This window comes from Pongo abelii, chromosome 15 (assembly GCF_028885655.2).
Source record: "Pongo abelii isolate AG06213 chromosome 15, NHGRI_mPonAbe1-v2.0_pri, whole genome shotgun sequence".
Lineage (NCBI taxonomy): Eukaryota > Metazoa > Chordata > Mammalia > Primates > Hominidae > Pongo > Pongo abelii.
This window is the reverse complement of record NC_072000.2, coordinates 22,699,936-22,721,636: the sequence shown is the minus strand read 5'-3', so window position 1 is coordinate 22,721,636 and position 21,701 is coordinate 22,699,936. Positions and strand designations below refer to the sequence as shown.

The following is a 21,701-nucleotide window of genomic DNA, read 5'->3' as shown; positions in this document are numbered from 1 at the left end:
AAAAAAAAAAAAAAAAAATGGCACTGATAACGAAGGGATGTCATTACATACCACTTGTCTGGGCTGCCTCATAACCTGATGCATCTCTGTGTTACAGCAGTTACCCCCTCCTGTTAAAATTACCTGTTTATGTGCCATCTTTCCTTACCATATTAAGTATCTCAAGGGCAGCCACTGGTTTTATTGCCCCGTGCCAATGCCTAGTGTGTTATCTGAAAAATTAAGTACTGAAGAAATATTTATGTTGTAAAAGGCTTTCTAAAGGCTGAATGTAGGCAGAATATTATTACTATTGTTTGTGGTACAAAGAGACCCTTCTCTTGGTACCTCCTGATTCACATGGGAGAACGTTTTAAAGTAAACACTGTCATTTCGAGCCCTTCTCCAATTGTTTTTCATTCCATCTAAGCTCACATTGACTTGGTGGGCATCCAAGGTCAAGGTTCTGGGGTCTGGGACAAGGCCTCACAGTCACATTCCCCTCCTCTTGGTGTTGGCACTTCCCAGGAGAACCAACCAGTTCTGTGTTTATTCTGTCGATGGTGCTGGTCAGATGCACAAGGAGCTCCGGAGTAAGTTTACTATTCCCTTCTTTGCTACTCAGCACAAGTTGTTCTTGAGGAGGTTGATGACATTGTGGGCATTCTTCAGTTTTCCCTGGAGCTTTCTGAACTCAGCCTGAAGACTACTCTCGCTCAGACCCTCTTTGGCAACCACAGTCTCAACCATCACCTTGCCCTTCTCCTTGTCTTCCTCAGTCTCCCATCCATCAGACATTTCTTCTCCCATCTGCTCTTTCAGTTCTGCATTCTCAAGGCAAAGATGGGTTCTGGGTCTCCACAGTTGCCAGACTTGTCTCCAAAGCCACCTTGACGAACTACAAGAAAATCATGGTTTGAAGAAGTTAGGCCACTAAAGAGGGTCCAAGAGAAACATGAGATTGCAAAGGTAGTTTTCGATAAGAACAAAAACAAACAAAAAAAGCAGATCTAAAATGAACTCCCTACCCAGAACCTCCTTAGGCAATAAGAGCAATAAGATTTCAAGACTAAGTTTTATTATTATTTGAGGCAGGGTCTCGCTCTGTTGCCAGGGTGGAGCACAGTGGTGAGATCATGGCTCGCTGCAGCCTCGACCTCCTGGGCTCAGGTAATCCTCCCAACTCAGCCTCCCGAGTAGCTGGAACCACGGCTGTGTGCCACTACGCCCAGCTAATTTTTTTATTTTTTTATTTTTTATTGAGACGGAGTCTCGCTCTGTCACTCAGGCTGGAGTGCAGTGGCACGATCTCGGCTCACTGCAACCTCTGCCTCCCAGGTTCAAGCGATTTTCCTGCCTCAGCCTTCTGAGTAGCTGGGATTATAGGAGCGCACCACCATGCCCAGCTAATTTTTGTATTTTTAGTAGAGACGGGGTTTCACCATGTTGGTCAGGCTGGTCTTGAACTCCCGACCTCAGGTGATCATTCTGCCTCAGCCTCCCAAAGTCCTGGGATTACAGGTGTGAGCCACCGAGCCTGGCCCACCCAGCTAATTTTTTTTTGAAATGGAGTCTCACTCTCTTGCCCAGGCTGGAGTACAAAATGGCGTGATCCTGGCTCACTGCAACCTCTGCCTCCCAGATTCAAGTGATTCTCCTGCCTCAGCCTCCCGAGTAGCTGGGATTACAGGCATGCGCCATCACGCCCACCTAATTTTTACATTTTTAGTAGAGATGGAGTTTCACCATGTTGGCCAGGCTGGTCTTGAACTCCTGACCTCAGGTCATCCACCCGCTTCAGCCTCCCAAAGTGCTGGGATTACAGGTATGAGCCACTGCGCCCAGCCCCGTGCAGCTAACTAAAAAAAAAAAAATTTTGCACGCCTGGTGCGAAGGCTCACGCCTGTAATCCCAGCACCTGGGGAGGCTGAGGCGGGTGGATCACCTGAGATCAGGAGTTCGAGACCAGCCTGACCAACACGGCAAAACCCGGCCTCTACTAAAAATACAAAAATTAGCCAGGCGTGGTGGCAGGCGCCTGTAATCCCAACTACCTGGGAGCTGAGGCAGAAGAATCACTTGAACCCAGGAGGTAGAGGTTGCAGTGAGCCAAGATTGTGCCATAGCACTCCAGCCTGGGCAACAAGAGCAAAACTCTGTCTCAAAAAATAAATAAATAAATAAATAAAGACCAGGCTTGGTGGCTCATGCCTATAATCCCAGAACTTTGGGAGGCCGAGGCGGGTGGATCACTTCAGGTCAGGAGTTTGAGACCAGTTTGGCCAACATGGTGAAACCCCATGTCTACTAAAAATACAAAATTAGCTGAGTGTGGTGGCACATGCTTATAATCCCAGCTACTTGGGAGGCTGAGGCAGGAGAATCACTTCAACCCAGGAGGCAGAGGTTGCATGATCCCAGATCGCCACTGCACTCCAGATTGGGTGACAAGAGTGAAACCCCACTTTTTTTTTTTTTTCAGAATGAGGTCTCACTGCATTGCCCAGGCTGGTCTCAAACTTCTGGACTCAAGTGGTCCCCCTGCCTTGGCCTCTCAAAGTGCTGGGATTACATGTGTAAGCCACCATGCCTGGCCAAAGACTTACTTTTACAAGAGGAGTATAAAATATCTCATTAATAATTTTCATAATTGATTATGTGTCAAAATAATATTTTTGATATTTTGTGTCAAATAGTACTAAAACTAAGCTCACCTATATCCTTCTACATTTTCACTGTGGCTACTAGAAAATTTTAAATCACATCTGTGGCTCTCATTATATTTCTATCGGACAGCACTGGGCTGGGTGAAATTACTAGGGGCAGAAAACACGTTCTAAGGGCCAGACAATCAAGGTGATTGATACTGGGGTTAGGTTCACTGAAGGGTAGAAAAGGCCAGGTTAATAGGAGGCAGGGACTGAGTAACCGGGAACAAAGTTCTCAGAGCATGAAAGAGAGATTCTGGGGGACAGCAGTCTGGGATATTACAGGGAGGAAGGAGGCTGTGCTACAAGGGCCAAGAGACAGGAGGGTGCACTTAAGTTGGCCTGGATGAAGGGACGACCCTCTGTGACTTGGGTGGGGGTAAGGGTGGCAGGTTGGGGCCAGCCCTGCACTCACCGCTTCTGCTCCCTGGAAGGAAAAACAGACAGTGTCACTTGGTACCTCCACCTCAGGGGCGCAGTCAAGACACCCTGCCAGGCCAGCCTCTGCCTGACCGCCAGCTCACCTCTCTTCTTCCAGCTTCTTCCGCAGGAGGTCCCGCCTCCAGGCGGGCATGCTGGCCAGCCAGGCCTCCTCCTCCTCCTCCTGAAACACAACCACAAAGCTTCAGGCCCTGCAGGGGCTGGGAGATAGGGAGCACCCTCAACCTGGGGACCTCAAGGAGTCAGGGTCAGAGGAAGTGACCCTTCTGATGCATTTCTGTGAGACAAGTGGATGGAGGTGCCTGGTCACACCCCCTCAGAGCTGGCCTCCTTTCCCCTAGTAACCCAGACCCTTGTGTCCTACAGGAGGCACCAGAGAGATCAGAGCTGAGTGGGACAGAAGCAGAGAAGAAGTAGCTGGGACCCAGAGGTCCTGAGCCTGATTCCCCACAGGGGCAGGTGGCCAATGGCCACAGGTCCAAGACCTCTGGGCAGACGCAGGTGCGAGCCCCCACCCAGCCTCTTGGCTCAGGGAGACTCAGGCTGACTCTGGCTCCCCTGCGAAGAACCTTCAGCCCATGGTTGCCCTCTTTCCAATAGAGTGGATACGTGCTCTACAATCGTGGGGCTGCAATGACATCAGGGGCAGGTGTGGTGTCCAACATAGGCAGTTTACAGCAAAGAGTTGTATTTCCTGAATGTTACAGAGGAGAAAGGGTCTGTACACGCCACACTTCACACAGAACACTGCACACGTGGCTCCCCTGACCTCAGCCAAGGAGGTAGCTGTGAACTCCAGTGGAAAACCAGAGAGCAGGCCACACTGCCCCAAGGAGGAGCCGCAGCCCCTCACTCAGAGGGGCTTCTTCTGCTGCCTGGCTCCACACAGAGCTCAGCAAGGCCACGGGGCGAGAGGGGGACACCTGGTTTGTTCTGTGCCTGTCCTGCCTATCCTACCAACGCCCCACAGCCTGCTCACCATGAGACCTCAGAGGCTTGAGGCAGCCTGGTCCTGGGCCCTCCAGGCTGCTCAAGGCCACATTCCTGGGTTCTTCCCGCTGCTTCACGCCTCTGGAGGGCGTCAGACAGGCGTCCAGGCCCACGTTAAGACGCTCGAGGGTCAACTGCGAATTCCGAATTCCGTTGCTCAGATGTCAAACAGCTCTGCCTCCTTCTCCTTCCAGAAGGAGAAGCTGCGGTCGATGTAGCGGCAGATGTCCTCGTTGCTGAATTCGCCCATCTCAGACACCAGTTCCAAGGGGTCTTCGGCGGGGGCTTCGGAACCCGGAGAGTCTGAGGTCGGGGGAGGCGCGGCGGGCGAGGGGGGCGCGGCGGGCGAGGGGGGCGCGGCGGGCGGGGGCGGGGGCGGCGGCTGTGGCGCAGGGGCCAGGGCCTCGCGCTGCCCCTCGGCCGGGTCCCCCTTCTGAACCAGAGCGGCCTCTTCCGTCCGCTCCTGTTCTTTCCCCTTCTCTTCCTTTTTCTTCGCCTGTTCTTTGGGGGCCGGCTCAGCCTCCAGGCCGTTTCCGAAGAACCGGTGCCTGAGGTCCTCGAAGCCGTCGCTCCAGCCGCACTGCCGGCCTCCACCTCCTCCAGCACCACGCGGTGGAAGAGGCGGATGCGCTCCCACGGGTAGCTGCCCAGCCGGTGGAACAGCTCGTAGCACGGTGGGTGGTGGAACTTGCGCTCCTCGCGGCTCAGGCCCATCTCCAGTAGCTGGAAGTAGCTGAGCATGAAGAGGTCCAGCGTGAGGCTTTCGTAGCGCGGAGGTGCCCCGCAGTCTAGGGGCCACAGGAAGTGCTGGGGCCAGTACACGCCGAGCGCCAGGCCCGGGCTTGCCGGCACGCGCCGCAGCAGGCTCCGCCAGTGGTCCAGCAGCTTGCCCACCGCCTGCCGCTGCCTCAGCAGCTGCCGCAGCCGTTCGTCGGGGCTGTGAGCCTCGCCCTTGCTCGCCCGCAGCCGGGGGGAGTCCGTGGCCTCCAGCTCCGGCCAGCACAGGCGGCCGTCACGCGAGGCAGCAGTCTGCCTAGACGCGCCTGGGCGCGGCGGCCTGGTCCGCGGAAGGCCCAGCGGCGCCAGTGCTCCAGGAAGAGGTAAACGATGCGCTCCTTGCACAGGTCGAGGTAGTTCTGGACGCAGCGCAGTTCCGTGCAGAGGGGCGGCCGGCGAGCCAGCTGCTCGGGCTCAGGCAGCGCCGCCTGGCAATCGTGTGCCTCAGGCGGGCCCAGGGTGTCCGGGGGCTCCCAGTCGGCCAGCGGGCCGTGGGCGGCGGCGGCGCTGAGCTGGCCAGAGCCGACAGCCACGTAGTCCTTCTCCAGGATGGGCTCGCGGCCCGGGGCGCCAGCGGACTGCGGGGGCTTGCGGCGCGGACAGCTCGGGGGCGCCGCGGACAGCTCGGGGGCGCCGCGGACAGCTCGGGGGCGCGGCGGACAGCTCGGGGGCGCCGCGGACAGCTCGGGGGCGCCGCGGACAGCTCGGGGGCGCCGCGGACAGCTCGGGGGCGCCGCGGACAGCTCGGGGGCGCCGCGTCCAGTGCGCGCAGCTCGTAGGTGGCGCGGAGATGCTGCATGGAGACGCCGCACTCGAGGATCTCGCGCGCCACAGCCTCGCGGCACCAGTTGAGCGAGTGTGAGCGGCCCAGGCATAGCGGCCCCGGCAGCCAGGGCGCCTCGGGCAGCGGCGCCAGCGACTGCCCCGTGTCAGCGGTCAGCAGCTCCGCCAGGTGCGCAGGCCGGCCGCCCAGCGCGGCCAGCAGCGTGGCCATGCTCTTGAGCAGCGTGGAGATCTTGCTGCACCAGGCGGGCAGGCTGGCGGCGCGGCCATGCATTCGGCGCGGGTCGAGGGTGAAGTGCGGCCTCCACAGGGCGGCCGAGATGGGCAACAGCTGCTCAGCTCCAGCTCCAGTTGCTCCAGGCGCGCCTCTAGCTTCTGCGCCCCGGGCCGCGAGCCCATCCTGGAGGACGACTACGTGGCGGCCGGCTCTGGCCAGCCCAGGGCCGCCGCCGCCCACGGCCCGCTGGCCGACTGGGAGCCCCCGGACACCGTGGGCCCGCCTGAGGCACAGGATTGCCAGCAGGTTCTCGATTGCTGCTCCATGCGGAGGATGTCGGCCTCGGTCATGAGCTCGCCAAAGGGTCAGAGGATGGCGTAGTGCTCGGGGGAGTACCTCCAGCCCTCGCGGGGTAGCAGCACGAGCTGGCCGCCGTCAGCTAAGGCGGGGAAGACAAGAGAGGGGAGGGAGGCGCGTCTCCCTCTGGCCCAGCTTCCGACCTGGCGCCGGGAACCTTTTGCATGTCCTGGGTGGTGTAATGGCTCCGCGGGGCTACATCTGGAGGGAGGGACCGCGTCTGGCTGGCGGGGGTGACGCTGGGGTGAGGCTTCGGCCTGAGCCGCCGCTCCAGGCTCTGGGCAGTGTCCACTCTGGTCGCTGGCGGGGGGCACGGCCGGTCGCTGGTCGCTGGTGCGGCGGCAAGAACAGGCCAGCAGACTGGGTCTCCATGCCTGGCTTGTTCGCTCATTACACCACCCAAGGAACTTGCGAAAGACGTTGAAGCTGAGAAGCGCGGTGGCCCTCCCCAACCCATCCGAGGGCGGCTATTGTGAGGCCTCTCTTCCCAGACTCATGACGCCTTCTCCAGCTCCCCTGTGGCCAAGCCTTCCGCTCCCTGTGGTCAATGTTTTCTGTGCAGAATGAGAGGCCACTCCGCTCTTAAAGAGGCTGCAGCTGCAGCTTCCACTGAGCTGCCCACCCTTCCCCTCCCTTTGTCCTGCTGGACAGCTGGGCGCCGTAATATTCTCATTTGCTCACTTTTCTCCACCTCTGATGTCCAGTTTTCCCCCCTGGGCCTGCCATCGCCTCCACAGAGGTCCCTGATTCATCTTGACCCTATGGGATCCACTCCCCACATACAAATAGGAAGCAGCCTCTTCCCTGCTTAACACTCCCTGCACCTGGCTCCCCAGTGCTCCAGGAGAAAGTCCGTTCTCTTCTAGGTCTCTGGCCAGGTCTTGGTAACCTGGCCCCCACTGAGATGTCTCCAACTCAGCGACCCCCTTCCTCCAGGACAGTCAGGGCCACATCCACTCTCACTTCCAGACTGCCCTGTCCCACCTGCGGCTCTTCGGCCCCCTCTCCTCCTGGCCACCCCTCACTCATCTTCCAAGTGTCACCTTAGACATCACCTTCTCCTTCCCTAACACATCCCCCAGCACACATATAAGGTGGCCCGTTAGGGCTGCCCCAGTCCCCTGCGTTCCCCATTGCAGCTGGCTGTGTTGCATCAGCCCAGGTACTTCTCTCCACTGCCACCCACTCTCTCACACTGCCCCATTTTGTGTGCTTGGTGACTCACACATGTCCGCAGCCACCTTAGAGCAGGCCTTGATATTTTCACCATGAATCCCCAGAGGCTACAAGTGTGTGGGGCACATAAATGGCACTCGGGGGCCAGGCGTGGTGGCTCATACCTGTAATCCCAGCACTTTGGGAGGCCGAGGCGGGCGGATCACTTGAGGCCAGGAGTTTGAGACCAGCCTGGCCAACGTGTTGAAACCCCGTCTCTACTAAGAATACAAAAATTAGCCAGGTGTGGTTGGCAGGCATCTGTAGTCCCAGCTACTCGGGAGGCTGAGGTGGGAGAATCACTTGAACCCAGGAGGCGGAGGTTGCACTGAGTCAAGATCGCACCACTGTACTCCAGCCTCAGTGACAGAGTGAGACCCTGTCTCAAAAAAATAAATAAAAAATAAAAATAAATGGCATTCGGGGAATAGTTGTTGGATGAATGGAAGGCAACTCATCCTGCCAGCTGGTGCTGATCAGCCCACCTTACAGAGAAGGAAACTGAGGCTGGATGAGGTTCAGTATTGGCAGCTGGAAGGCGGCAGCGCAGCAATGGAGCCCAGGTCCCTAAGACTGAGACCAAAGCCCTCTTGGCTACTCAGTGTGGTCCTTGGACCAGCGTCATCAGCGGACTTACCCAGGAGCTGGCTAGAAATGCAGAGCCTCAGCCCCGCCCAGACCTCCTGAATCCAAACAGGCCTTTTAACCAGATCCCAGGTGCTAGGCAGGTGAAGGAGAGTCTGAGAAAGGCTGCTGTCTCACTTCCAAGGACAAGCTGCTAGGGGTGTGTGTGGAGACTGGGACAAGCCCCAAACGGGGTCATGCCACCCTGCTTTCCCTAAAGAAAATGGCCAGGCACGGTGGCTCATGCCTGTAATCCCAGCCCTGGCCAACATGGTGAAACCCCGTCTCTAATAAAAATGCAAAAAAATTAGCTGGGCGTGGTGGCATGCGCCTGTAATCTCAGCTATCTGGGGGGCTGAAGCAGGAGAATCATTTGAACCCGGGAGGCAAAGGTTGCAGTGAGCGGAGATCGCGCCACTGCACTCCAGCCTGGACGACAGAGCAAGACTCTGTCTCAAGGGAAAAAAAAAAAAAGGAAAAAGAAAGAAAGAAAATAGGAGGTCCCGAAGTTGGTGTTGGGGGTGGCGTGGGGGATGGGCTGTGCATCCAGATGCAGACCCCAGGGCTCCCTGGGCACCCCGCCCCACCACCTTCCGCCTCTGCTCCTCCTCCTCCTACATCTTCAGGTGCATCTTGCTCACCATCACCTGGCGCTTCCACTCGGGCATGGGCCGGCCCTGCTCATTGTGCCTAGGGATGAGCACTTCCATGTCCAGCGGCACCCCCGGCTCAGGAGTAGTGGGCGGCACCGGAAGCAAGCTTCCATTGAGCAGCGGCTGAAACCCCGCAGCTGGCGGTGTGGGGCTCCGGACTGGTGACAGTGCAGGTGACACAGATGGCAGCGGCGAATCGGGCTGCGGGGAGAAGCAGTGGGGCTGAGCGCCCAGTGGCCTAAGGCCAGGGAAGCCGGGTCGCAGGCTCCTGCTGGGCCCGCCTACCTGGAAGGCCGGCTGCCCACTGCCTGAGAACACTGTGGTCAGCCCCTTGCTCTGCGGGGTAGGCTTCAGGCTCCTGTCTGCCTTAATCTCAGCCAGTAGCTCCGAGTTGTCGCCCATTGGGAACATCATGTTGAAAGACTTGGTGCCTATGCGGAGGCAGGAGATGAGGCACTGGCCAGGGTGGGGCTGCATCCCTGCCACCCCTCACCCGCCCCTCTGCAGCCCCCTTCCCAAGCCAAGATTGGATGGGTGCCTATCCTCGGGGCCAGCGGGCAGCTCTCCAGATCCCAGGTCCCGCAGGCAGCTTTCAGGGCCCCCAGAGGCGGGCCCTTGGTTCCCCGACTGTGGCAACCCCACCATCCTCCCCACCCTACTCACGGGATGGAGGGCCCCTGCCTGGAGGCCCCTGGGAGTTCATGGTGGCTCTTGGGCATATATTCCCGCCCAGCCACTGAGTGCGCAGCTCCAAAATACTACCTGGAATCAGCCACCCGACCTTTGTCCCAGGTTCCCTGGCTCAGCCCGGCTGGGGTGGAGCCTTCCTCTGGCCCTCTCCCTACATCAGCAAAGCCTCAGTGACCCTTGAACTGAGTCCATTGGGGCATCCATGGACATGCAGAGTCCGGACCCCAGAGTGCAAGTACCCACCTGGTCCCCTCCCTCCCCACCACACCCACAGAGAGACGCACAAGCAGACACATTGGTTGCAAGCCAGGAGCACATTTATGGCAAAGCACAGCTCCACTCTAGGGGAAAGCAGAGCCCTTACTAAGGCTACAGGCGGCACCCAGGAAGAAGGGCAGGTGGGTAATATGCAAACACCCAGGGCAGAGGGTGCATTTTCCGGCTTAGCCGGAGGAGGGGAATGGAGATTTGGAGACGGAGGTCTCTTGAGTCCTGATGAAGGGGTCAGGTCTGGGAGGGAGGAATAAATGGGCCGACAGCTCTTGGATTCCCAGGCTGGGGATCCCAGAATGCAGTCACTGGGAGGAGAAGAGTAGGAGAAAGGGAAAATCGGTGTGGCTGGCTCATTTATGTAGGCAAAACCATCAGCCAGGCGCAGAATGCTTGGGTGCATATGTGGGTATGAGGTTAGGTATGAGGTGCAAGGCCCCACCCACGCATCGAGGTTCTCTCGCCTGCCAGCCCCTGCCCCTGCCCTTTCCTCAAGTCTGGGCCCCTCCTGCCTTGCTTTTCCTGCCTCTTCCCCCCACCCCGTGCCTCAGCCTCAGCCAGGAGCCGCACATGCAACTACTCACTCTTCCTGTGCCTCAGGACTCTCACTTCTAGGGACCAAGAGGAGAGAAGTGACAGCAGAGTTAGGAGGGAGAGGGGGCCAGGATGAGACTGGGACAGCAGGGGACAGGGAGCGGGCCAGAGAGAGCAGGAGTGGGGAAGTGGAGAAGAGAGGAGGAGCTTTTCTGCCCAACTGACCCTGGCTCAGGCTGCTCTGGGGCCCCATGAGGGTGGTCCATGGAGTTCCTGGCTTGGCTGGTGCCCCTGAGGGCTGGGCAGGGCCACCACTGGCTGTAGCCCCTAGCAAGGGCCTCCACCTTGGCACTGGGTTGGGGTAGGGCACCCAGCCCTGGATGTGCTGGGTGGGGGTGTCTGGGGAAGCCCAGAGTGTATTTTTCTCTGCCCTTAAATCCAGCCCTGCTGCAGGCTGTGGAGGGAAGGAGAAGGAGGCTCAGCAGGTGCTGGACATGCTTCCATGGGCTCTGGTCTGCAGGGGCTGGGGCTCCATAGGAACTGTAGGGGGACAAGCTCTGCTCTGCACTCCTAGTCAGGGAGATGAAGCTTTGGGGGTGCCACTAAGCATGATCTCTGCCCTGAGTGGCTGGGATGGGAGCACCACATCTAGGCACCCTGTCCTGGGCCTTCTAGGTGTCCTGGCAGGGGGACACTGTCCCACCCTATAGAAAAGAAGCCCAGGAATCCTGCACCAGTCTAGCTCTTAAAAAAGGATGCCTAGGGAAGTCACCCGGGAGGGAGGGGGAAACATGGTGGGTCACAGCTTTGCCCCCATAGCCAGGCTCTGGCTGGCCCAGGGCCCCTGGCAGGAACTGGCTAGGAAGAGTTCCTGGCATATCTAAGAAGGCTTCAGGTCTGTGCTGCTTGGAAAGACAAGAGAAAGACGTGGAGAGAGGAATAGAGGCTCAGGATAGACAGGGCAAGGGGAAGGGTGGCCAGCTGTGGGGCCTCTCTGAAGCTGGTTCTACTTCAAGTGTCCCTCCATTACCAGCTCATCAGAAACACCAGCACCAGCTCATGGGAAACACCAGCGCCAGAGCTGGAAGGCCCTTTCTAGCCGGTGGGAGGCAGGCCCAGAGAGGGGAGGGGACTTGCCCAGGCCACACAGCCAGCGGGTGGGAGGCAGGCCCAGATTGGGGAAGGGACTTGCCCCAGGCCTTGCAGCCGGGTCCTGCTTTGGCAGGACCTCAAGCAACCCAGAGCCCTCTCTTAGGGTCAAGTACTCAATGGGGTAGGGGTGGCCGGAAGACATGTAGAAGAGGAAGGACCCGGGCAGTGACAGCTGGGAAGGGGGCGGTGTCTAGATTTCCCTCCCCTTTCAGGGCTAGCGCCGCCCCTTACCCCTCAACCTGCCCCTACTCACTGCCGGTGGACGAGGAGGAGCGGCGCTGCCCGCAGACAGGGCCAGCGCCCTCGAGCGGCAGAGGCGGGACCGGCGGCGGCGAACTCGCGGCCTGGGGCAGGGGCGCTGGCGGCTGCGGCGGCGGGGGCGGCGGTGGCAACTCCCTGGACGCCTTGGGGTCCGCGGCGCAGCCGTTAGGCACGTGGTTCCCAGGGAGTTCCGCCTGCGGGGATGAAGGTGGGGGCTCAGCTCCCAGCTTAGGGAGAGGCGCAGGGTTCGGGGTCACATCTGGCCGGGGGCGGATGCAGAGCCGCGGCCAGGTGTGGTAGAGTAGTTGGCGCCCCTGTAGCATCCGCGACGGCTGCGCCGCCTGCGGGGGAGCGGAGAGGCCTTCGAGTGAGCTGCGGGCAGCCGGCGGGCGCGGGCTGGCGGGCACGAACCTCCTCGCTGTGCGCCATGCCCGGGCGTGGGACCAGCGTCTCGCCCGGGCAGCGGCCCAGCTGCCGGTAGTAGTCCCCCGTGCTGAGCTGCTTGCTGAAGGCGCGGGGCTTGCGGCTGGAGTCCTGCCTCCGCAGCCCGTCGTGGCCGTGACCGATGGGGCTCGGGCACCTGCCCGGTAGGCGCCCCCACGCCTCCCCACCCAGCTCTTCACCTCCTGGGGACTCGCGGCCAGCGGCCGTCGGGAGGTGCAGCAGCCGACTTCCTAGACCCCCTGTTCTCACGGTGGGCAGCGGGCGAGGTTCATGGGGGCCTCCGCGGAAGGGCAGGCTCCACCCGCCTTACAGGGAGGGGTACTGGGCACAGGCCAAGGGGCACAGGGGCCCCCACTGAGGCCAGAAGGGGCGGGCCCAGGGGCGGGGTGGCCCAGCCCCGAGGCCAGGGGGAGCTAGAGAAGGGGCACCTCCCAGCTGAGGCTTCACTAGGCTCTCGGCTGCACTCCACTCTCGGCTGCACTCCACTCTCGGCTGTCAGAAGGACTGCGGGTCCCCAGGGTTCCGCGGAGCCCTGCCTTTCGGGGGTCCCGGGCCAGAGGGAGCCCCCTCCAGAGCCTGTGCTCTCCGAGGCTCCGGCTTGCTCCGGACCCCGGTTGCCCGTCCGGGGGCTGCTCCTACCTGCCACGGTGCTGGTGGCCCTCCCTGTGCACCTGGCGGCGGGGGCGGCAGGACCCGACACCTGCGTTACCTGATACTTCCTCTCAAGTTACAGCCGCCCGCGCACGGCCAGCCTATGGGCTCCGACGGCCTGACATCACCCGGTGCCCGCCAATCCCAGGCCGAACCCCGCCAGCCGTCGCGGATGCCACGGGGGCGCCAATTACTCTGCCACACCTGGCCTTGGCTCTGCACCCGCCCCCGGCCAGATGTGACCCCGCCCCCTGCGCCTCTCCCTAAGCTGGGAGCTGAGCCCCCACCTTCATCCCTGCCCGAGACGGGAGAGGGCTGACCGTGGGCAGAGGGGGCCTCTCATAGTTGGCTCCTGGCTCCGGGTCGCGTCCCCACCCTTCCCCTCCTGCATCTGGAAACCATCGCCATCCACGAAAGCGACACCGACACCCGCGCTCAAGCCTCGGATTTCAGGGGCCGTAAGGCGGGGTCGGGTGACAGCGCCGCTTCCCGCCCCGTCGCAGCCGCCCCCAACTAGGCCCAGCTCAGTGAGGGAGAGTGAGGCGGCCGGGCCAAAGACTGAGTGACCGGGTGGGGGCTGTCCCCTGCCCCACTCTCCAGCCCACGCGTCCCTGCGGTGGCCTCAGACCCTTCACTCCGCCCGACCTGGCTCACGTTGCAGGAAACGCGACACCGCAGGATTTGTTTTCGGGGCCAACCCGCCCGCTCCGCGCCCCCTGCAGCCCGGAGGCTCCGACGCCGACCCTGCTCCCGCCCGCGGTCAGGCACCTGCGCGGGAGGCGCCGCGGCGACACAAAGAGCCCTTTGTAGAGCTTCCCCGCCCGGGCCCTGGCGCCTGCGGCCCAGCACGCACACAGCCAGGAGAGACGCACACAGACGGGAGGGGCACACACAGCTGGGAGGGACGCACACAGCCGGGAGGAGGCTCACACAGCCAGGAGGGGACCACACAGACCTGGCACTTGGGCTCAGCGGTGGAGACGGGGCACTGGCTGGGCCACCTGTCCTGTGGATTTGGGCGGGGCCCACAGTCTGTGCTGGGAGCTCAGCGATTCCAGGGCCCCCTCTGCCTCCCAGAGATGAAAGGGGAAGCCACTGTGGGAGCTTGGTCTAAGGTGGCATGAAGAGGGCAGCTACTGGAGCTGGCCTGCAGGTTCGGTGTCCCTCCCATGGCTCCCTTGCCCAGTGGCCTTGTGACCTGAGTCACCTTGTATGAATTGGCCCTGGGGTGGCTTTGCCTTGGGCTTCAGAGAGAACTGCAAGGTCCCAGGCTCCAGCAGGACCCCAGGGAGCTGCCACACCACATCTGGCCACCTGTGACCTCAGGCTGTCCCCTCACCTCTTAGACCATCCTTGCTTTGTTCCTGTGGCCAGAACGCCAGTGTTCCCCAGGGCACCCTGCCCAGGATACCCAGAATTGCTCAGACCAGACCTCTGCCCCAACCCTCGCTCCAGAGCCTCAGCCAGGCGGCTGCAGGCCCCAGACATCCCTTGGCGCCTCACACTCCACCTGCCCACACTGGCCTCATCCTCTCCACACAGGCTCGCTTCCCTCCAGGGCTCCCAGCTCAGGCCTGGCCCTTTCCCCCAGGAGCTCAAGCCCCAAACTGCAACCAGCCACAGCTTCACTTCCTCCCAGCCCCCACTGTCGGTAGGCGCCCAGCCCTGCTAGGGCCTGCTCACCTTCCCGCCACCCTCCTTCCAGCCCTTACCTCCACAGCCATGCCACTGGCACCTTCCACCTGGCAGCCACCTCCCTTGGGTGACACTCTCCGACTGAGCCTGGGGCTGTGGGGGCTGGGGGCATGCTTGGGGAGGGGCAGTCTCCATGCATTCTCTGTCAACTCCATGACAACCCGGCCACTCTGTGCAAGAGGTGGCACAGGCTCAGTTCCTGGGGAGGCACAGCTGTCTGGACCTGCGTCCTTCACCCCCCAGCTCCCATGGAGGGCAGTGACCTGCTCTTACTCTCCTCCCAGTCCAGTGTCCAGCCCTGATGCCTCGTGGGACTCGCCAGGAGCTTTGACTCTTGAACATGCCATGGACTCAGGGACCCCCACCCTCTGTCCACTAGTGAGGCCAGGCCTTTGGCCTCACTGGCCCCCGTCAGCCCAGTCCCCCTGCTGGGAGGCAGGCAGGGGTTGAGGGCTCACTACCTCCTTCTTGAGGGCCTCTGTCTCCACGTGGCGGAGTTTGTTCTTGGTCTGCATGTAGATGTCAGCTGCCTGTGGTCCCACAGGAGGCTTGGGAGCTGGGTAGCCAGGTGGGGGTAGGGGCAGTTGGGTGCCTGGGGGTGGGGATGGTAGGGGGAAGCTGGGTGGGGGTGGTGGGGGTGTGGGCTTCCCAATCGTGCCCTGAGGCAGGCCCAGCTCCGCGTTCAGCATGTCCATGTAGCTCTGTGTGTCTACAGCTCTAGTGTTGGAAAGGCCTGGGGAGGCAGAAGGAAGGGCCAGATTTGGGAGCATGCAGACAGGCTGTCCCCCAAGACTGAGACTCTCCACCACCTGGAAACAACTTGCCGAGTGCCAAGGTGGGCTCTGGGTACGACTTGGTACACCTGCTGTGGCCCCTGGCATTGCTGGGCTTCCTCTCCCTGGCCCTGCCCTGCCCCAGCCCAGCACTTATTGGGGGAAGACCAGGCACTCCAGTTTGGAGGGGAAGCACTGGAGGCTTTGGTGTGTCTAGAGGGCAGGGTCACCTGTAAGGGGAGGGTCTACTCCTTGGGAGTATGGATGGCCACATCCAATCTTTGCAGGGCACCCCTGCCAGGTCTGGAGGCCACCATCTGGCGGCGTGAAGCAGGCATTGCAAGTGGACGGACGCCCATGCTCAGGGCATGGTCAGGGTGTGTGTACACACAAGCCTGCAGTCTGCCGAGGCGATTTTGCATTTGTGTATGTTTGAGTGTGTACGCATTTGTGCACATGCTTCTTTGTATTAACGAATGTGTGTGCATTGCTCTGTGGACATGGTTGTGTGTGTGTGTGCATATCTGTAGTATGGAAATAGAGCATTGTGTGCTTCTGTTAAGGTGGGTGTGTGCGGATATTAGCATGGCTCTGTATGTGTGTTCATATCTGTATGCTGTATGTACACATGTACAAGTGTGTGCTTTTGTGTGTGAGTAGCTAAGAATATTGAATGGTGGGCGGCACACGTGGATTTTGTGGGTGGGGAGAGTACATGTGGATGTACATGTATGTTTGTGATGAGCACACACAAGTATGAGTGACATCTGTCTCTCACCAGAAAGGGTGTCATCTCCCCATGTTTAAAAGCAAATGATGAGGGTGGTCTCCGATATTGGCTGTGGCAGGCTGGCCCAAGGCCAACCCTCACAGCCCAGTAGTCTGGCTTCAGTCTGCTCTCCCTCCCCCTCTTCCTCCTGGGCACACTCACCACGTGGAGGGTGCTGGCCCTTGATGCTGGAGTGGCTGGAGGAGCAGGAGTCGTAGTTGGAGAGGGTGCTGGTGGGCGAGCTGAGGTCAAAGTTCAGAGGCTGGACCATGGTGTTGGGTGAGGACATGCCTGAATTCGGCTGCTTCACCTCCAGTTCCACGGATGGATCCCGGGAGAGCACGCGGTGCTCCACGCTCTGAAGGGGCGGCAGGGAGGCCATGAAGGCAACAGCACCCCAAGATGCGTTGCTCTCCAAGCCAGGGTCCTACTCAGCCATGCCTTCCCCATGGGATCTTGGCCAAGCCACACCCCTCTCTGGGGTCTCTTCCCCATCACTAGAGGGTCTCTCAGGTTCCTCCAGGTTAAGATTCAAGCCCAGCCCTGCCAGGCAGCAGGACCCAGGTTCCTGGGAAACTCCCTCCCCTGGCTCCTCCCTGATTAGGAGGGTGGAGAGATCAACGAGGAGGGGGCCTTGAGCTGCACCCCAAGGGGAGAACTGCCAGGAGATCTGCCTTCTCCCTCACGGATCGGCAGAGGCTCCATGGGGAGGGGCACAGCACAGGCCCATCCCTAGTTACCTGGCTGGCAAGCCGGCTCTCCTCGCTGGACCTGGGACCTGGGGCAGACTCCCAACACCAGCCCGGCCTGTCTCCTGATGGGGACCTTTGGGTAAGGGTGGGGCCTGGATGGACAGCTGAGCAGTGATGGGCAGCCAGAGCTCAGGCTGCCAGGCCTGCTATTCCCCCGCCCTGCCCGGTCTGTGCGTCTGACCACAGGCCTGTCCCCTCCCGGTGCAGAGGGGGCTGTGGTGGGGGCCCTGCTTACATTGCCCATGCTGCCCCTGCTGCCGGCAAGCCCGCTTGCTCCGCTGCCTCCTGCCCAGGCCTGCTCCTCCTTGCCCCATGCCCCCTCCCTGCCTAAGAAGTGTCACAAGCCCCCTGGGAGAGAGAGGCAGGACTGGCAGCAGGTAACGGCTTGGCGGCCGCGCTCATTGGCCCCGTAATTAGGGGCTCTGCGGGAGTGTTTGCCTTTTCTGGGCCAGCGTCTTCTGTGGTTTGGATCTGTCCCTGCCGCAGCTGGTCCTGCTTGAGTGAGGGGACCAGGGCACACACACCCCACCCATTCCAGGGGACCAGGCCCTGCTACCTACTGCAGGAGTCAGGGGAGCCATAGGAGGTGGCGTGGGCAGCACCCAAAGGTGCTCTTTACCTGGGCAACAGCAGTGGGTGCTGAGGGCACCAAGCCCTGACCCCTGTAGACAGCAGATAAGAGGCTGGGACACAGCAGGTGTACTGCGCCAGGCCTGAGCCACCCAGCTCTGCAGTCTGGGACAGTGGCTTCAAACTTCCCCTCCCCAACTTACTAGCTATTTTGGGCGAGTCACCTATGCTTTTTGTGCCTAAGTTTCTTTATCTGCAAATGGGGGTAACAGCACTACTTGCTCTGCTGAGCTCCAGGACATGGCGCCCAGTAAATGCCATACCATCAACTTTTTTTTTTTTTTTTTAGACGGAGTTTCGTTCTTGTTGCCCAGGCTGGAGTGCAGTGGCCCGGTCTCGGCTCACTGCAACCTCGACCTCCTGAGATAAAGCAATTCTCCTGCCTCAGCCTCCCAAGTAGTTGGAATGACAGGCGACCGCCACCACACCCAGCTAATTTTTGTATTTTTGGTAGAGATGGGGTTTCATCATGTTGACCAGGCTGGTTTTGAACCCTGACTTCAGGTGATCCACCCGCCTCAGCTTCTCAAAGTGCAGGCATGAGCCACCACACTCGGCCTGTCAACTTTTTTATTTTATTTTATTTTATTTTTAGACGGAGTCTTGCCCTGTCACCAGGCTGGAGTGCAGTGGCACGATCTTGGCTTACTGCAACCTCCACCTCCTGGGTTCAAGCGATTCTCAGCCTCCCGAGTAGCTGGGACTACAAGCGTGTGCTACCACACCTGGCTAATTTTTTTTTTTTTTTTTTTTTGTATTTTTAGTAGATACGGGGTTTCGCCATGTTGGCCAGGATAGTCTTGACCTACTGACCTCGTGATCTGCCAGCCTCGGCCTCCCAAAGTTCTGGGATTACAGGCATGAGCCACAGTGCCTGGCCTGAGCCACTGCACCCAGCCAACTATTTTTTTAATGTACTGTGAAGGGTAACTGAGATTACACCTTTAAGGCACTCGGCAGGGTACCTGCCTAAGTCAGAATCCAATGAATAGTGTTTGCTGTCCTATGACCACTAGCAGCTGCATCCAGAGAGGTCCTCAGGTGCCCTGGACTCTGGTGCCACCCCCCACGGTCCCTCAACAGAGTCACAGACTCTCTTAACTGAAGGGGATCCACCATTGATGCAGAAATGCCCTTCCCGGTGTCCATTCCGGCTTATATACCCTAGTGACAGAGTGCTCACTACCTGCTGGGCCATTCATTCTCTTTCAGAGACTCTTTCTTGGGGGGAAGTTCATCCTCAGGCCCGCCTGCAGCCTCTGGCCTCTGGGCCTTGCTGTGTTCTGCAGCCCCCAGAGCCAGGACCATCCCCCTGTGCTGGCAGGGAGGGCAGATGGACAGACAGTGCTCAGAGCACAGACCATCTGCCTTCTTCTCTCCGGGCCTCATTTCACAGCCCCTCCACGGCCAGGCTGCCCCATGGAGTTGGTCCGCATCCTTTTGGGGTTGGCTGCGAGGCCCACTCTCTTCCCTGCCTATTGCCTCAAAGCAGGCATTGTACCAGATGGTGCAGAGCCCTCACTTGGAGACATCCACAGCTGAGTTCAAGTCCCAGTAGGTCACTTCGTGGCTGTCTCACCATAATAACATAATTTTAAAAGAGTAGCATGGGTTTCCAGTTATGACCCAGCCATGAAGTCAGCAAATATATGGTGCAGGGGCCGAGAGGTGGCTCCTGGTCAGGCCATCAAGGTAGGTTCTCCACTCTACCACTTACTGGTGATGGGATCCTGGTGCCCCGCACACTCACTTTATCCATATGTGGAACGGGACACTTACACTCTCTTCTGCAGAGGGTGGCTGTGAGTTATACCCAAGCTAATGTCTATGGGTAGGTGAATGAGCCTGCCTGTTCCCAATGGGGCCTGTCTGGTGATTTCTCCAGCCTTACCCCTTGGGGTGACCCTGTTCTTCCCTGTTCTCTTTCCATTAACCTTTGTGCCTCTACTCCCTCAGTCCCCAGTAGGCAGTGGTTCTAGGCTGAGAGGTCGTGTGGGGTAGCGGGCTTCACGTCCCTGAACCTCAGCTTCCTCCTTGGTAAAAGGGGTGACGACACCCACCACTGGAGTGGAGGGGCGAGAAGAGAGAATGCGACAGGAGCAGCGCAGGGATCGTACCAGTTTCTCCACCGTGCGCAGGTAGCGGGTGCAGTGGCCGTGGCCGTTGAAGTCCGACAGGTCGGCGGCCGTGTACCCGTCGCGGTCGCGGACGTCCAGCTCCGCGCAGTTCACTACCAGGATCTGGCAGCACTGCGGGGCACGCAGTGAGGACCCGGCCGCGGCCGCGAGCTGGGACCCCCGTGCCCAGGCAGGGCCATGCCGAGAGCGCCGTGCCAGCAGAGGGCGCGCGCCCCCACCCCGGCCCGAGCTGACCTCTAGCTCCCCGTTCTCGGCGGCGTCGTGCGGCGGGGTCCCGCCCCACAGGTCAGCCGAGATCTCCCCGCCGTGCAGCAGCAGCCAGCTGAGCACCTTGGTGTGGCCGCGGCTCGCCGCGAAGTGCATGGCGGTGGCGCAGTCTTTGTCCTGCTCCCACAGGCTCACGTCGGTGCAGCTCACCTGGGCGGGAGGGGCGGGGAGAGGGGGCGGGGGCTGGGGGCCAGGCTCCTGCAGGCCTGGTCCCCGGTCCCCCGCCCCACCCCGATGGCCCCGCTCCCTCCACTCCCCGCCCTGCCTCCCCTCCCCCCGGCCCGGGACCGGAGCTCACCAACCACACGATGACCGGGCTGTGGCCCATCTGCGCCCCGGCGTGCAGTGGGGTCATGCCGTCGTGGGCGCGCGCGTGCGGGTCTCCGCCGCATTCCTGCACCAGGTACTGCGTCACCTCCAGGTGGCCCTCCTGGCACGCCAGGTACAGGGGCGTGGCACCGTTCTTGGTTTGGGCATTCACTCCCCTGCAGAGACACAGCGCCCACCGTGGGCTTTCAGAGCCTCACCCCCTCCGAGGCCTCCTCACCCGCCCCCCGTCCCCTCCCGGGGAGCCCTGGACGTCAGAGAGAGTGGGTGGGAGAGGGCTCTGTCACCAGCCTGCTGCAGCCAGGGGGGCGCCCCCTGGACTGAGTCCTGAGCCACCCTCCCTCAGAGGCCCCTGAGGGCGTCCCACCCAGCACTGCCCTGCCCTCAGTCCCACTTTTTTTTTTTTTTTTTTTTGAGAAGAAGTCTATCTCTGTCACCCAGGCTGGAGTGCAGTGGCTGGATCTTGGCTCACTGCAACCTCTGCCTCCCGGGTTCAAGCGATTCTTTTGCCTCAGCCTCCTGAGTAGCTGGGATTACAGGCATGCGCCACCACGCCCCGCTAATCTTTTGTAGTTTTAGTAGAGACAGGGTTTCACCATGTTGACCAGGCTGGTCTCGAACTCCTGACCTCGTGATCCGCCCGCCTCAGTCTCCCAAAGTGCTGGGATTACAGAGCCACCGCGCCCAGCCTCGGTCCCACTTTTTAACCGAGGTCTACAAAGATGTGAGCTGGCCTCTCCTCCCCTCTCACCCACTGTCACCATGAGTCCCCACACCTGCTATGTCTGACCTCTATCCCTTTCATCGTGTGCCCCCTCCATCTGGAATGTCCTTCCATCCTCCTCCCTCTTGAGGACTGAGTACCCATCCCTCCTCCGTGAGGGCCACCCTGAGTTATTTCCCCCTTGCTGGCCTCCCCCCACACTGCCCAGGGCCACTATGAGCATGACCTGTCATGCTTGGTCGACCATAACTGACTTTGACCTTTGCCTCCCCCAGAAGACTGAGTTCCCAGAGTGCAGGTGGTAAGTGTTGCCAGACAAAATGCAGTTCACACGGTTCAATCTGAATTTCGGATAAATAGATAATGCTTTAGTATTCTATATCCCAAATATTGCCTGGGACATACTTACACTAAAATAAAACTTGTTTATCTGAGATTCAAAGCTAGTCAAACGTCCTGGGTTTTGTTGTTGCTGTTTTTGTTAATGTGGCAGCCTTCTGGATGTCCGCTATGTACTGAATGCTTCTGCTGTGCTAGCTCTGGGCTACGGCACTAGCAAGCATGTTCTTTTTTTATTTTTATTTTTGAGACGGAGTCTTGCTCTGTCATCCAGGCTGGAATGCAATGGTGCAATCTCAGCTCACTGCAACCTCTGCCTCCTGGGTTCAAGCCATTCTCCTGCCTGAGCCTCCCAAGCAGCTGGGACTACAGGCATGTGCCACCACGCCTGGCTAATTTTTGTATTTTTAGTAGAAACCCAGTTTTGCCATCTTGGCCAGGCTGGTCTCGAACTCCTGAGCTCAAGTGATCCGCCTGTTTCGGCCTCCCAAAGTGCTGGGTTTACAGTTGTGAGACATCGCGCCCAGCCATCAACTATTAC

The 21,701-nt window shown here is 60.0% G+C and overlaps 3 protein-coding genes across 3 annotated transcripts in view; 1 reads left to right on the top strand and 2 right to left on the bottom strand.

The window, feature by feature from the left end:
• Positions 1-437: 437 nt before the first annotated feature.
• LOC134760116 (MAP7 domain-containing protein 1-like) lies at positions 438-18,673 on the bottom strand. The gene is given in 16 exon segments (XM_063715794.1): positions 438-877; positions 3,212-3,291; positions 8,682-8,945; positions 9,030-9,175; positions 11,644-11,845; positions 12,063-12,400; positions 12,543-12,766; positions 13,067-13,304; positions 13,445-13,581; positions 14,086-14,144; positions 14,459-14,611; positions 14,903-15,174; positions 16,146-16,341; positions 16,724-16,839; positions 16,971-17,083; positions 18,552-18,673. Coding segments are annotated over 16 exon segments (2,937 nt in total). The 3' UTR covers positions 438-600.
• The window catches only part of LOC134760004 (olfactory receptor 4N4C), a 222,055-nt gene continuing 204,858 nt past the window's right edge, over positions 4,505-21,701 (top strand). Inside the window, exon 1 of the mRNA XM_063715371.1 lies at positions 4,505-4,792. The gene's annotated coding sequence lies outside the window, so the exon portion shown is untranslated. The remainder of the gene's footprint in view (positions 4,793-21,701) is intronic.
• On the bottom strand, positions 18,108-20,120 carry LOC134760007 (espin-like). Its single transcript, XM_063715393.1, has one exon. The coding sequence runs from the start codon at positions 19,864-19,866 to the stop codon at positions 19,318-19,320; it is 549 nt and encodes a 182-aa protein (XP_063571463.1). The 5' UTR covers positions 19,867-20,120; the 3' UTR covers positions 18,108-19,317.